The sequence below is a fragment of the Schistocerca piceifrons genome, chromosome 7 (genome assembly GCF_021461385.2).
Source record: "Schistocerca piceifrons isolate TAMUIC-IGC-003096 chromosome 7, iqSchPice1.1, whole genome shotgun sequence".
Classification (NCBI taxonomy): Eukaryota; Metazoa; Arthropoda; class Insecta; order Orthoptera; family Acrididae; genus Schistocerca; species Schistocerca piceifrons.
This window is the reverse complement of record NC_060144.1, coordinates 46,133,285-46,149,402: the sequence shown is the minus strand read 5'-3', so window position 1 is coordinate 46,149,402 and position 16,118 is coordinate 46,133,285. Positions and strand designations below refer to the sequence as shown.

The following is a 16,118-nucleotide window of genomic DNA, read 5'->3' as shown; positions in this document are numbered from 1 at the left end:
TGTAATACATGGCGTATAAACAGGGGAAGAGACCCATACTGTCAGATTACGCACTGGAAACAATAGCCACCGTGAAATATCCAGTCTTTGGCGATGCAATGTTGAACAAAAACATGAAACTGTTTCTAGGAAAAGTAGGTGCCAGGCCGGAATTCATATTAAGGAAATGTAATTCACTCATGAAAGAAGAACACTCAATCGACCGGTTCGTGGGTATTACTCGTCAGTCTAGGGCCCATACTAGGTTGGATTAAAAGAAGAGGTAGAGGAGATAAAAAGAAATGCGGTATGTCTCCTCGCGGGTTCATTTTGTACATTCCACTGGTAGACGCTACAAGGGAGGTGTTTGGCATCGTCGACGGGATTATTGTTAAACTTCTGAAAGTATTTACTAATATTCGAAATGGTGTCGTGTCATTAAAATATCCCGTGTTAACGTATAATCAGCCAAAGCGAACGCTCATTTATTTACTCTGTGCAGTCGTTTAAATATTCTATCTCTAAATTGGGTATTAATACTGAGAATATTATCCTCTTACACTTCCTCCGCTCGTACCAGCAACACAATGACTCCACGTGACAATTCATTCCTTCTCTCTGTTAAACATGCATGTGTTTAAAAGCACGTCTGCTAAAGCTCACTCCTTTGCACTAAACTAAACATTCTTTTGTTCGTCCCAAACTAATCTTGCACAGGTATGTCGTCAGACGATTAACAACTCTGCTTACTGATACAGTTTTTCGATACAAACGCCTTTTCCAAAGCATTCGTTCCAGATAGATCCTGCCGTGTCTCGTACACGTATTATTTAGCACTTTGACTATACAGCGATTCTCAGAAGTTTGTTCGTGCCTAATTCGGCCTGCGTACCCCAACTACTAATATTGTTCTCCCAGCACAGAACCTTCCTTCCGCCTAGATGGGAAAGTTACAACACATACATTACCACCAGAAAATCAGTCTGGAATTCAGCGCCTCGAGAGACTTGAAGGACTAAAACGGTGTGTGTGATTTGGAAACAGAAAATATTCCTAATTTACGTTAATGATTACTGCAAGCCTTTACTAAGTTTTTGGGTCATTAATATCAACTCAGCACAACACTTCAACCTCTCTGTTTGTTGGTTTTGGGATATGGTGGGTGTGACAGCTTTGTTTGCACAAGCTCAACGATCTTACCTTTATTTAGTGACGCCTTTCTCGCCTTATTGCTAGCTGCGTTTCTGTAATCGTCAATGCGCTTTCCAACAATGTTTCTTGACACTTTAAAATCCAATATACAAAGAATAACAGCTGTTACTTCGATTTATCTGCTGTGCACAAAACCTTCTCCAGATAATAATTGTCAAAGACCTGAAAAACAAGAAACAGTCCGGTAGGATCACAAATCAAAATATAGGAGGGATTTTTCCTTTAGAAAGTTTCTTGTATGTGCTCAGAGAATGAAATTTTATACATTTTAGCTACGCATGTATTTCACAAAACAGCCCTAATATAAGACAGCATGCCGACATAACAGTTTTACGATAAGCAGTACTCACATTTGTAGCCAGAAGTAATTATCTTTCATTTGTGTTATAGGAAGCTGCACAAAACTTACAATTGTCAGCAGTACTGAGTTTTGAAAATTCTGTTAAAATACACAATGCATTAACAAGGCTGTTATTTTCTTCCACTGACGACTCTCACTTCAACTGTCCTTCTCTGGCTTCTGCATCATCTCAGATATTAGACATAACAAATTTCTTTGGGCGTAGCTCATTAACATCTTAACAAGGAAATTTTACATTTTTTGTATTTTTTGTTTTTATAAATGCAATTGACGTAAGTATTACATACAGGAACATTACATTAATTCCAATACAGGGGCATAATATAATATTGCGACATCGGCTATTAAAGACGCACCGTGAAGTTGTTTAATGCCGAAGACAGGAAAAAGAAAATGTTTGTGCAAAATGAATGCATTATTTGTTGAATGGTTTGCAGTGGTGAAAACGAATTTCCTAGCAATGTGTGAACTTAAATCGTAGCGATTTTGTGCACTGATTTGCTGCTGGCGATAAGACGTGAGTCCGCCATTACCTCCGTAAATGTACTTAAAATGAAGCAATTGGAGAATGCTAATTTTGTTACAACAATAAGACGGTAACGACTTCATAAGATTTGGAAATCACTAAGTGCTGCTCCTATTCTCGGTTATTAGACTCTTATAAAATGAGTATTTGCACGCAGTGACGTGCTACGACGAGGCATGTACACCGCTTCTATGTGCAGTACTTGTTTTAGTGTGTTGTACATAGAAGTATTGAAAACCAGATTTTTGTTGCTCCTAGAAGCCGTTAGATAGGCAACCTGCAACGGCAGATGGTGGTCGTGCACCGGGTTAGTCATCTAGGAGCATTGATATGTTGCTCACGCAGGCTCTGGTCAGTAGGATTTCAAAATCTGGACTCGAATTATACTTTTTTATTAATTAAATTGTTTAAATTGGCATATTGAAAATCAATTGGTTTGAACACAGATATCACAGAAATATTCTTAATTTTATATTACACACCAGCGCGAAAAGTCACGAATCCAACCTTTACATTCATACACTGAATCATGTCTTCTTCTTGATCTTCCTCACACCGTTGACAAAACCAATTCACTCTTTCCTTTATTTTTTATTCTTGTTAAGGTTTCCATCTGTTTGCCTCTTTTTCACAGCTTTGTGCACAGGTTTCTTCTTCTTATTTGGGTTTTGTTTGCTTCTGTCTCCTTTCTGTAAGGACTTGATGCTGGTTTAGGTCGTTTCGCATTTTTCTTGATGACTGTTGTTATACACGGGTAGAAGATAAAGCGCTCACGAAGATGACGCTCCATTGCAGCTATTATTTATAGTTTTAAACAGCGACCTGTCCAGTGACTGTAGACAATGAGTCGTGTGAACAGGAAATAATAGCACGATTACACCACAATCGGGAGCCAGCTGAATTGGCCCTACATGTTTGGTGTGTGTGCTATGCCCATCTAGTAAAAGCAAGACTTATCTCACACATCTTACACAAGTGGAATGATTTTGTTACGGCTGGCTCTTGCAGTGGTTCCGTAATTCTGAGGGAATGCCGCCTACTCCAGGGGCCTTATTTCTACTTAGATCTTTGAGAGCTCTACCAGATTCTTCTCCCAGTACCATATCTCTCATCTCACCTTCATTTACTTCTTCTTACCTTTCTATAACGTCATCTTCATGCTCATTTCCTTTCTTAGCTCTTCTATAAATTCCTCCTTTGCTTAGTACTGGCTTGTCATTTCAGCTGTATACACTACAGGCCATTAAAATTGCTACACCACGAAGATAACGCGCTACAGTGACGAAATTTAACCGACAGGAAGAAGATGCTGTGATATGCAAATGATTAGCTTTTCAGAGCATTCACACAAAGTTGATGTGTTGGCGAATGTGCCAACACCTTGTAGATAGAGGAGGCCGAAATGCACGCTATCTAACGCAGACGGGCGTGAATTCTGGAACAGGATAAGTAGTGAATTCTAATAAGAAAAGTATGCAGCTCCTCGAATACTTAACTTTTATTTATCCTTGTTATGAATACAGCATTCTTGATGAGACATTTCATACGATAACTATCAAACTATGTAGGCTAATGGCGCCTTGCTAGGTCGTAGCCATGGACTTAGCTGAAGGCTATTCTAACTGTCTCTCGGCAAATGAGAGCAAAGGCTTCGGCAGTGTAGTCGCTAGCAAACTCGTCGTACAACTGGGACGAGTGCTGTCCCGTATCGCGAGACCTGCCTTGTGGTGGCGCTCGGTCTGCGATCACACAGTGGCGACACGCGGGTCCGACATGTACTAATGGACCGCGGCCGATTTAAGCTACCACCTAGCAAGTGTGGTGTCTGGCGGTGACACCACAGTTGGCGCCGGTGGCGACACATACAACGTGCTGACATGAGGAAAGTTTCCAGCCGATTTCTCATACACAAACAGCAGTTGACCGGCGTTGCCTGGTGAGACGTTGTTGTGATAGCTCGTGTAAGGAGGGGAAATGCATACCATCACGTTTCCGACTTTGATAAAGGTTGGCCGGCCGGAGTGGCCGTGCGGTTCTATGCGCTACAGTCTGGAACCGAGCGACCGCTACGGTCGCAGCTTCGAATCCTGCCTCGGGCATGGATGTGTGTGATGTCCTTAGGTTAGTTAGGTTTAATTAGTTCTAAGTTCTAGGCGACTGATGACCTCAGAATTTAAGTCGCATAGTGCTAAGAGCCATTTGAACCATTTTGATAAAGGTTGGATTGTAGCCCATCGCGATTGCGGTTTATCGTAGCGCGACATTGACTGTTAGGAGGGTAATAGGAACGCCGTGCTGGATCCCAATGGGCTCGTATCACTAGCAGTCGAGATGACAGACATCTTATGCGCATGGCCGTAACGGATCGTGCAGCCACGTCTCTATCCTTGAGTCAACAGATGGGGACGTTTGCAACACAACAACCATCTGCACAAACAGTTCGCCGACGTTTGCACCAGCATGGACTATGAGCTCGGAGACCATGGGTGCGGTTACCCTTGACGCTGCATCACAGACAGGACCGCCTACGATGGTGTACTCCGCACGACCGCTACGGTCGCAGGTTCGAATCCTGCCTCGGGCATGGATGTGTGTGATGTCCTTAGGTTAGGTTTAAATAGTTCTAAGTTCTAGGGGACTTATGACCACAGCAATTGAGTCCCATAGTGCTCGGAGCCATTTGAACCATTTTGATGGTGTACTCAACGACGAAGCTGGGTGCACGAATGTCAAAACGTCATTTTTTCGGATGAATCCAGGTTCTGTTTACACATCATGATGGTCGCATCCGTGTTTGGCGACATCGCGGTGAACGCACATTGGAAGCGTGTATTCGTCATCGCCATACTGCCGTATCACCCGGCGTGATATTATGGGGTGCCATTGGTTACACGTCTCGGTCACCTCTTGTTCGCATTGACGGCACTTTGAATAGTGGACGTTACATTTCAGATGTGTTACGACCCGTGGCTCTATCCTTCATTCGATCCCTGCGAAACCCTACATTTCAGCAGGATAATGCACGACCGCATGTTGCAGGTCCAGTACGGGCCTTTCTGGAAACAGAAAATGTTCGACTGCTGCCCTGGCCAGCACATTCTCCAGATCTCTCACCAACTGAAAACGTCTGGTCAATGGTGGCCGAGCAACTGGCCCGTCACAATACGCCAGTCACTACTCTTGGTGAACTGTGGTATCGTGTTGAAGCTGCATGGGCAGCTGTACCTGTACACGCCATCCAAGCTCTGTTTGACTCAATGTCCAGGCGTATCAAGGCCGTTATTACTGCTTATTACTGCCAGAGGTGGTTGTTCTGGGTACTGATTTCTCAGGATCCATGCAGCCAAATTGCGTGAAAATGTTATCACATGTCAGTTGTAGTATAATATATTTGTCCAATGGATACCCGTTTATCATCTGCATTTCTTCTTGGCGTAGCAATTTTAATGGCCAGTAGTTTATGTCAATGCAGCTGTTTCTCTTCTCTCCGAAGGCCACTTTAATAACTTTTTTAGTGGCGGCATCTATTTTTCCATTTGTCATGCGTGCTTCTGCAGCCTCGCACTTGTCCTGCAGCCATTCCTGGCTAGTGATTCTGCCCTGCCTGTCGACCTCATTTCCTAGATGTCTGCTTTATGTTATCCGACGATTTCTACAGAGTCCTGCCTGTTTACCTGACCTTACATTTCGTGGAGCTCGAGTACAGTGGAAACGTCTCTTCCAGGCAACCCACTGCGCCGGTGTCGTGGAGACGTTGCCGCAGGTCGCAGGACGGCTGCGCCAGCACTGTGGACGAGGTGTGGTGGCCCAGCACCACGGACACCACCTCCTTGCCCTACCTGCAGATAGCCGCAGCCGCGGGCGCCGGCCGCACTGCGGAAGACGGTACGTCACCCACTGAGGACCCACCCGAGTCCGGCTGGGGCAGCTTCTCTCAGTATAGGAGCTAATGACGTCAGAAGTACAGCGTCTTTTTACCAAATTATCATTCATACAATGTCAAATGACGCTGACCAAATTATCATTCATACAATGTCAAATGACGCTGAAGGCTAATTTTCAGCGTGATTCAGTGAATCACGATAGAATCTTACGATCCTAACGGGGTGCATGCAAATCATGGACAGGGTGAGGCGAAAGTCTGAATACACCCCTGCAGAAGTCGAACTGTGAGAGGAACCATAATGGCGTCAGGTAGAGGGTGTCTGTAGGTAGTAGCGCAACTTACAGGAGCTATGATGACAGCGGCGGCCCTCTCTCAATCCTCCATCTTGGGTTTGGGTTACGTATTACAGGAAGGATGGGGGTCATAAGGCACATCATTTTGAACTGCCTCTTTCTCAGGAATACAAATGTGAAATTTGTTTTAAGATATCTTTAGTTGTGCAGGAGTTATGACCGCTAAAGTTTACGTCACTTGGCAGAGTCGGCATTACAACGTACGCTCAATATAACCTCCATTACGCTGAACACACAGTCGGAGTCTTTTTTTTTGCCAGTCTTCCTGCACATGTCGCAGGATGTGTGCGTCAACAGAGGCACATGCGCCGACCGCTGTGGCCGAGCGGTTCTAGACGCTTCCGTCCTGAACCGCGCTGCTGCTACGGTCGCAGGTTCGAATACTGCCTCGGGCATGGATGTGTGTGATGTCTTTAGGTTAGTTGGGTTTAAGTAGTTCTAAGTCTGGGGAACTGATGACCTCAGATGTTAGAGCCATTTGAACCATTTTGAGAGGCACGTGCCTCCTCAAAACGCCAGCAAAGATGGACCACATTATTGATTTTTACCTGGTGCACAGCTGATGTCGGATGCCCCACAAGTAAAAGTCAAGAAGTGTAACATCAGGAGACTGTCCAGTGACTTCCAAACTCTTACTCCAGAACTGACTTCAGTAGCATAGTTGGGAGATGCACCGTCTTGTTGGACGAGAGTTGGGAAATCACCCTGCGAATTCATCAGTGTTGGAAGCACATATTACCGGAGCATGTTAAGATACCTCTTCGTTTTCAAAGTTCCGTCAATAAACACCAGCCCACGATTCTTGTGTCCCAAATCCCACACCAAACCATTACTTTTTTACCGACAGCACCTTTTGCAGGGATCCAACCACGAGGTGTTTGCATCTGACCGCTAATGACGATTCTGTTTGTTTACTTCTCTTTGCACATAAAAATTACCTTCATCACTGACAACAGCTACATACGAGGTCTGCACTACTGTTAACCTGATCCAGAGCCCGTTCTGCAAACTGCACACTCTGGTCAGGGCGATCCTCCGAGAGACGATATTGTAGTTGTAACTTGCATGGGTACCATTGGTGTGTGTGCAACACACGGAGGATTTAACACTGACTGACAACGTACATTGCTTGTAACCGGCACGTACCGAGATGTGGACTTTTCAGGAACGACGCCACAACTGCTGCTTCAGTCTCCTCATTGGTGGCTGTTCTTGGACGTACACTGCGTGGCCTGCCCACCACAGAACCTGTTGCACGAAATTCGCCCAATAACTTGGGTGCTGTCATATGTGAAAAGTAATTTCTCTTAGCATCCCGGGCACTGAAGTCAGCAGCAGTTACCTTGGTACTTCGTCCACCACTCATTAACACAACTTCAGTGCATTCCGCTGTGTAAGTGCCTTTGTGGATCACCTGCAATAATAAACGCAATTTATCACCTCCTTGCAATTTCAAACTTTAACAGGGCATATCTCCTACAGAAATAAACATATCTTACAATGGGTTTCAAATGTGTATTCTTGAGAAAGAGGAAGCTGAAAACGATGTGCCATATGATCCCCTTCCCATTTGAAACACGTAACCCAAATCCAAGAGAGTGGATTTCGAGATAGATACTGCTGTCTCCATCGCTCCTATAACTTTCTGCCCCTCAGCCCTCTCCCGCCACAATTGGACACACCATACCAGACGCCATCATAATTCCTCACGCCGTTTGGCTCTGATAGGGGTGTATCCAGACTTTTGTCTCACCCTGTTTTAGATGAATGAACAGAGTTGATACGAAGACAGAATGACTAAAAATATACTAAACTGAAAATCGTTGTAGAAATGTCAAAATAAAAGTTGAACACAGTGCACTTGATATGCATATCGTATGGTCGCATTTGATTTATCTGCTACTACGCAGAAGATGTGGTCAGTTGTGAATGTAACTTCGCACACGTACATACCGTGGGGTGGGGGGGGGGGGAGGATTTTGGGGTGAGGGGAGGTAAGTAAGTGATTAAAGTTCCAATTCTCTTGGCAAGTAAACAGCCATCAGAGTACATTAGTGTTGTTCATCTTCAGCGTTGCTGCCGTGACTGTGTATCAGAGTACATTAGTGTTGTTCATCTTCAGCGTTGCTGCCGTGGCTGTGTATCAGAGTCGCGTTCAGTGTCAGATGTGGAGTGATGACTGTGAGAGACACAACGATGCCACTTACGCTTACATTTGCGGAACAGCGTAATCAGCACCTGAGACAGTTTGAAAGGGGTCTCATTCTGGGTGTCCATTTGGCCAGCTGATCGAATCGTGCCATACGTAGAGTTGTGGGGCATTTGACTGTGACAGTGCCCCGGTGTTGGACTGCACGGAAATGTGACGGCCGACATACTCGTCGTCAAGTTTCCAGTCGAGCACGTCTCACAACTGCAAGGGACGATCGCCATTTTGCGCACCGAGCACGGCGTAACCCTCCACATCCGCGGACGCCGTCTGAGAGCCAGTAATCGACTCCCTGCCGTGTTCTGTGTCAGATACTATCGAAGGGAGTGCTGGCAAAGCAGAGTTACTAAACACAGCCTTCCGAAATGCCTTCACAAAAGAAGTCGAAGTAAATATTCCAGAATTCGAATCAAGAACAGCTACCAACATGAGTAACGTAGAAGTAAATATCCTCGGAGTAGTGAAGAAACTTCAATCACTTAATAAAAGCAAGTCTTCTTGTCTAAACTATATACCAGTTAGGTTCCTTTCAGAGTATGTTGGTGCATTAGCGCCGGCCGCGGTGGTCTAGCGGTTCTAGGCGCTCAGTCCGGAACCGCGCGACTGCTACGGTCGCAGGTTCGAATCCTGCCTCGGGCATGGATGTGTGTGATGTCCTTAGGTTAGTTAGGTTTAAGTAGTTCTAAGTTCTAGGGGACTGATGACCAAAGATATTAAGTCCCATAGTGCTCAGAGCCATTTGATCCATTTTTTTGATGCATTAGCTCCATACTTAACAATCATATACAAGCGTTCGCTCGACGAAAGATCCGTACCCAAAGATTGGAAAGTTCCACATGACACACCAATATTCAAGAAAGGTACTAGGACCAATCCACTAAATTACAGGCCCATATTATTAACTTCGATATGGAATAGGATTTTTGGAACATATATTGTGTTCGAATATTATGAACTACCTCGAAGAAAACCGTCTATTGACAAACAGTCAACAGGGATTTAGAAAACATCGTTCTTGTGAAACACCATTAGCTCTTTATTCGCATGAAGTGTTGAGTGCTATTGACAAGGGATTTCAGTTTGATTCCGTATTTCTGGATTTGCGGAAGGCTTCTGACACTGTACCACACAAATGGCTTGTACTGAAACTGCGTGCTTATGGAATATCGTCTCAGTTATGTGAGTGGATTTGTGATTTCCTGTCAGAGAGGTCACAGTTCGTAGTAACCGACGGAAAGCCATCGAGTAAAACAGAAGTAATTTCTGGTGTTCCCAAAGGTAGTGTTAGAGGCCCTTTGCAGTTCCTTATCTATATAAACGATTTGGGAGACAATCTGAGCAGCCGTCTTAAGTTGTTTGCGCATGACACTGTCGTTTATCACCTAGTAAAGTCATCAAAAGATCAAATCAAATTGCAAAACGACTTAGAAAATATGTGGATGGTGCGAAAATTGGCAGTTGACCCTAAATAACGAAAAGTGTGAGGTCATCCATATGAGTGCTAAAAGTAATCCGTTAAACTTCAGTTACAAGATAAATCTGTCAAGTCTAAATCCCTTAAATTCAACTGAATGCCTAGGAATTAGAATTGCGAACAACTTAAATTGGAAGGAACACGCAGAAAATGTTGTAGTGGAGGCTAACGAAAGACTGCGTTTTATTGGCAGGACACTTACGAAATGTAACAGATCTACTGAGGAGACTGCCTACACTGCGCTTGACCGTCCTCTTTTAGAATACTGCTGTGCGGTGTGGGGTCGTTACCAGTTAGCATTGACGGAGTACACCGAAAAAGTTCAAAGGACGACAGCACGTTTCGTATTATCGCGAAATATGGGAAAAAGTGTCACTGAAATACTGCAGGATTTGGGCTGGACATCTTTTAAAACAAAGGCGTTTTTCGTTGCGACGGAATCTTCTCACGAAATTCCAATCACAAACCTTCTCCTCCAAATGCGAAAATATTTTGTTGACGCAGACCTACATAGGGAGAAACGATCACCACGATAAAATAAGGGAAATCAGACCTCGCACGGAAAGATATAGGTGTTCGTTCTTTCCGCGCTATACTAGATTTCAATAATAGAGAATTGTGATGGTGGTTCGATGAACCCTCTGCCAGGCACTTAAACGTGATTTGCGTAGTATCTATGTAGATGTAGACCCCGCACTGTCGGTTGGGGACCAGCAGCAGTTGAACTAGGAAACTCGCTCCCCCGCGTAGGCTGGCTCTGGAAAGTCTTCCCTTTAGCTGCTTTGAAGTTGTGACAAGTTCCGTTTGCTGTGCAGGAGTGCTGAAGTTCTGCATGCGGGACAACTTGCTGCCGGAGCGGATGGCCTTCTGGGACTCGCTGCCTCTGCAGGAGAACGCGCTGAGGGGCGCCTAGCCGGCTGCCCCAGCCCGCAGTCAGGGGGGCGGCTCGCTCCTCACTCAACCCTGATACAGTATTCTCTCCTCTCGCGGCACAGTACTTAACTGCCGTGCTGTGAAACTGCATTTAAGGACTACACTTTGTGCGTCTTGTTTCTCTATGATGTAATTTCACCTCCATCAGTGGACTGGTCCACAGTTCGTGTTCATTTATCATAATCATTCTATTTTGTTACACTCGTATTGATTCTACAAGTAAGAATATAATTCAATAAAATAAAAATATTTGCACAAAAATAAAGAACCTTCTTTAAGACAAACCCTCAACTGTCCTCTACTGCAGATGGCAGTACCTCATAGTGCTTTTCAACTACATTACAAATTTTGTGGTGAACTATGAGATAACAATAACTGGATAACCAAACTGTACCATCATTTGTAGTTTACTTGGAATACTTGTCAAATAATGTTGGTTCAAAACTTTTATAAAACTTCATCTTTACATTATTTTTAGGAGAATAGTGCAGGAATAGTTTGAATCTAAACGTACCCTGCCTTCGCGAGAAGGAAGTGTATCTCACTCTGCGAGTGAATAATAAAGTCTTGTTAGTATCAGTACATGAGACAGTAAAAAAGCTTGATATACGTGTGTTGAAGTATTTCAGAGAGAGGCTATTTCGTAAACCACTCATCCAAAGTAGCCTCAGAAGGGCCAGTGGTACCGACCGACCGCCGTGTCATCCACAGCCGGTAGGTGTCACAGGATGCGGACACGGAGGGGCATTCGGTCAGCACTCCTACCCTTTGTCAGTTTTGGTGACCGGAGCCACTGCTTCTCAGTAGAGTAGCTCGGCGATTGGCCTGACGAGGACCGAGTGCACCCCACTCGCCAACAACACACAACGGACTCGGTAGGTCACCCGTTCACGTGCTAGCCAGTGCTTAACTTTTGTGATGTGACGGGAAACGGTGGTACCACTGCTGCGAGGCTGTTTGCCCCGCTTCCACAAAGGCTGCCATTATTACAAATTAATACTTCAAAGATAAATCCTTAGGATCAACAGGTCACATTTAGTGAATTATTTTATGGTGATTCAAGTCATTATTACATTGTGAGACCTGAGTTTCTCCTGGCGTATACAACTTTCAAATAACTTCCGGGAATTCAGCCAGGTAACACTTTCAGCGACCGCCGATATTTCGGCGGGAGAACACCCCGCCATTTTCAAGGCAAACTGCAACGGACAGGCGGCGTACATGCAAATTTAATACCTCGGTTCTCGGACCCGAGCAGGTAAGATAACACACACACACTGAACACTAGTGCCACCAAAGATGGCCAAAGTCAGAGCTATCGATAGTGAGACTATGAATTCGCAGGTGAGGTAGCATTGAGTCTGTCCCTCTGTTTCTTGACAAGGGAGAGAGCCGGATTCCAAACAGAGTTTAAACAGAAACCTCCATCCCTGTTAACAAGGTTGCTCGCTAATTTAATCTCAACGGCCTCCCGAATCACACTGTCCCAATAGCTGGACGTGCATGCCAATATCTCGGTGTTATTATATAACATGGGGTGACCAGTATCCAAGCAATGTTCGGCAATAGCAGATCTATTAGGCTGCTGTAATCGTGTGTGCCGTTTATGCTCAGTACATCTGTCCTCCACGGTCCTGATAGTTTGACCAATATATGCCATGCCGCAGCTACAAGGGACACGATATACACCCGCCTTACGCAGTCCAAGATCATCCTTAACGGAACTCAAAAGTGCTCTAATTTTAGATGGAGGTCGGAAAACGCATTTCACATCGTATTTCCGTAAAATACGACCGATCTTGTTGGACGTGTTTCCTACGTAAGGCAAGAAGGCAGTAGACTTAGGTGTTGACTCAGAATTATCATCAATCACCTGATGTACAGTTGGTCGATAGCGCAACGCACGTTCAATCTGTCTATCACTGTAACCATTTTGACGAAATGTAACTTCAAGATGGGACAGCTCAGCTGGCAAAGTCTCAGCGTCAGAAACGATATGTGCCCTGTGTACCAAGGTACGAAGTACCCCTTCACGCTGAGCCGAATGGTGACAACTATTAGCTTGTAAGTACAAGTCGGTGTGAGTACGTTTCCTGTAGACTGCATGTCCCAATGATCCATCATCCTTCCTCCTAACCAACACGTCGAGAAAGGGAAGGCAACCATCCTTTTCCACCTCCATCGTAAAACGAATGTTCGGGTGGATCGAGTTCAGATGTTCTAGAAAGACATTCAAATTCTCCCTACCGTGAGGCCAAACAACGAAGGTATCGTCAACGTATCTATAGAAACAGGCGGGTTTTAAAGGCGCCGACTCCAATGCACGTTCCTCGAAGTCTTCCATAAACAAATTTGCGGTCACAGGAGACAACGGACTACCCATCGCAACTCCATCTGTCTGCTCGTAATACTGGTCATTAAATAAAAAATAAGTGGATGTCAACACATGCCTAAAGAGATTAGTTAAATCAGCACCAAACCTGGCTTCAATTAACCGCAACGAATCAGACAGAGGAACACGAGTGAAGAGAGAGACCAGAGTCATTCAGCCTCAGTCCCTAAAGAGATTAGTTAAATCAGCACCAAACCTGGCTTCAATTAACCGCAACGAATCAGACAGAGGAACACGAGTGAAGAGAGAGACCAGAGTCATTCAGCCTCAGTCCCTCCAAACGACGTAAAAAATCAATTGAGTTCCTGATATGATGTTCACACCGTCCTACTTGTGGACTCAACAGAGAAGCAAGATGCTTGGATACACAATATGTCGGGGCGCCGATGTTACTCACTATAGGACGGAAAGGAACCCTTTCCTTATGAACCTTTGGAAGGCCATATAACCTAGGGGGAACCGCACTATAGGTGTTAAGCCTCTTGATTGTATCCTGCGACAAACCACTTTTCTTCGGGAGGCTGTTGGTCTTTCTCTCAACACTTTTCGTGGGGTCAGCATCGATTCTGCGATACGTTGAATCAGATAGTAAACGTTGCATCTTTTGTACATAATCATGTTTATTTAAAACAACGGTGGCATTGCCCTTGTCAGCAGGTAAAATAACAATACTGGGATCAACTTTGAGAGAGCGTAAAGCAGCCCTCTCTGCTGCTGTTACATTACTCTTGAGTGGACGAGCCCTAGTCAAAACACGGCATGCCTCCCTCCTAACTTCCTCTGCAGCGTCAGGAGGTAGTTTGCAAACTGCCTGTTCAATTGAACTAATAAAATCAACTACCGGCAAATTCTTCGGAGTGGGTGCAAAATTTAATCCCTTCCCTAGCACGGATAAGGTTGCGTCGTCAAAAGATTTCTCTGTGAGATTTATCACAGAACGTCGAGATATAACATCCGACTCCGCGCGATGAAAACGTTCAAACTTTGCCAAATGCCGGGCAGTAACGGAGTTGTACTCCCAGTCAGCTTGGGTCCATGAGGCACCGTCCAACCAATCCCAAGTGAAATCAGACACTTCAGATGCAACCATTAAATGAAAACGATACAATTCTTTGGAAACAGAATCCAAACGTCGACGAGTAAAACGAATCCTTTCGCGAACAAGAGCCAAGCCAGCACGTTGCTTAATTCTATTGGCGGCAGGAGAATTAATATGGTGCACAATCTTAGCAAATGTTGGGACATGATTTTCATCACGACACCTCAATAAAAACGACAAAGCACATTGCAGTCTAACTCGACAGCTACGAAGTTTATCCAACTTACGTAAACACCGATACATTTCCTCCCCGTAGAGGTAAACAATGTGAGACCTGAGTTTCTCCTGGCGTATACAACTTTCAAATAACTTCCGGGAATTCAGCCAGGTAACACTTTCAGCGACCGCCGATATTATTACATTGTGTATTTTTACATGCTCTATACAGCAATAAAGGCCCTGTAAAAAATGGCAAAATTCTGTTTCACATAATGGATCATAACATTGTTGCAGAAACAGCTCACCTGTTATCATAAATGAGGTAATCTATACCACACTTTTGGTATGCCTCTCCTCATAAAAAAAAAAAAAACCACGATGCTGGTGTGTATTTGGAAAGGGGGAGGGGTGGGGAGACGGTATGTTAAATCGGGCAAAAGCGTTTGCCATGCAACGGGCACCATCGTGGCAGAGATAAGAGTAGCCATTCATCAACCTCTTTGCTCAAGTCTGCTGGCAGGACCGCAGACAGTGAACTATAATTAATATCTGTTCCTTCACAAATGGTAACAGGTCACATTCACTCAGAAGTTCTTACAGAAATTCGTTCATGGCTCAAATAGTCACAGATGTTCTACTGTAACTGTTAGAATTACATGCATCTGAATAACTAGACAGCATTTCATAAATATATATGTTAAACATTACAGGATTCACATTAGCCTCTTACTTATGTACAGAAAACATGGAGAAAGGAGGTGTTGCCATATTTGTCAGAAACTGTTCTGATTTCAACAATACAAATATTAATAAATTTTGCTGAGAGAAGCACTTAGAAGCTTGAGCAACAGAAGTAGTATTTCATAATAAGTCCTTTATAATAGTAAGTATATACAGAGCACCTTCTGTACACTTTAAGCTCTTCATAAAAAAAATGGAATCTCTGTTGTCCCATGTCACAGTAAAAAAAATAAATACTGGTTGCTGGTGATTTTAATGTAGATTTATTGAAAAGATCTCTCAGTGAACAATTATTGAAATCAGTAACACTCATGCAACTTAATTCCTACCTTGAACTTTGCAACTAGGATGTGCAAATGCTCTGAGACTGCTACTGATAACACTTTTGCAGAGAAATCTAAGGAAAGAACTCATATTACAAAACCAACACTAATGGGTTGTCTGAGCATGACATGCAGCATATGCTAATGTTGAAACATTTTTCAGAATATAAAATTATTAAATATGAATGCAAGAGGGTAATAAATTAATCAAAAATTGAGAATTTTAGTAGATTGCTCCAAGACATTAACTGGCGAGGCATAGAGTAAGTGTTGATAAGGCATTGAGCATTACAGTGGCTTTGAAATCGCCACAGAGACGAATATCACCATTTGGCTTAGCAACGACGACAGGAGAGGACCACTCACTGGAAGTGACAGGAAGCAAGACCCCTGAAGCAGTGAGACGATCCAGCTCCCGTTTGACCTGATGTTTACAATACTTCTGATGCAAATGGAAAATAAAAAGCACTG

At 44.1% G+C, this 16,118-nt stretch overlaps 1 protein-coding gene across 2 annotated transcripts in view; it reads left to right on the top strand.

Annotated features, from left to right (window-relative positions):
* The window catches only part of LOC124805003 (juvenile hormone esterase-like), a 163,304-nt gene extending 152,110 nt beyond the window's left edge, over nucleotides 1–11,194 (top strand). For both annotated transcript variants that reach the window (XM_047265402.1, XM_047265400.1), the window contains exons 11-12: nucleotides 5,803–5,963; nucleotides 10,816–11,194. In XM_047265402.1, the coding sequence (XP_047121358.1) occupies nucleotides 5,803–5,963; nucleotides 10,816–10,913 (259 nt within the window). In that variant the 3' untranslated portion in view covers nucleotides 10,914–11,194. The remainder of the gene's footprint in view (nucleotides 1–5,802; nucleotides 5,964–10,815) is intronic.
* Nucleotides 11,195–16,118: the final 4,924 nt, after the last annotated feature.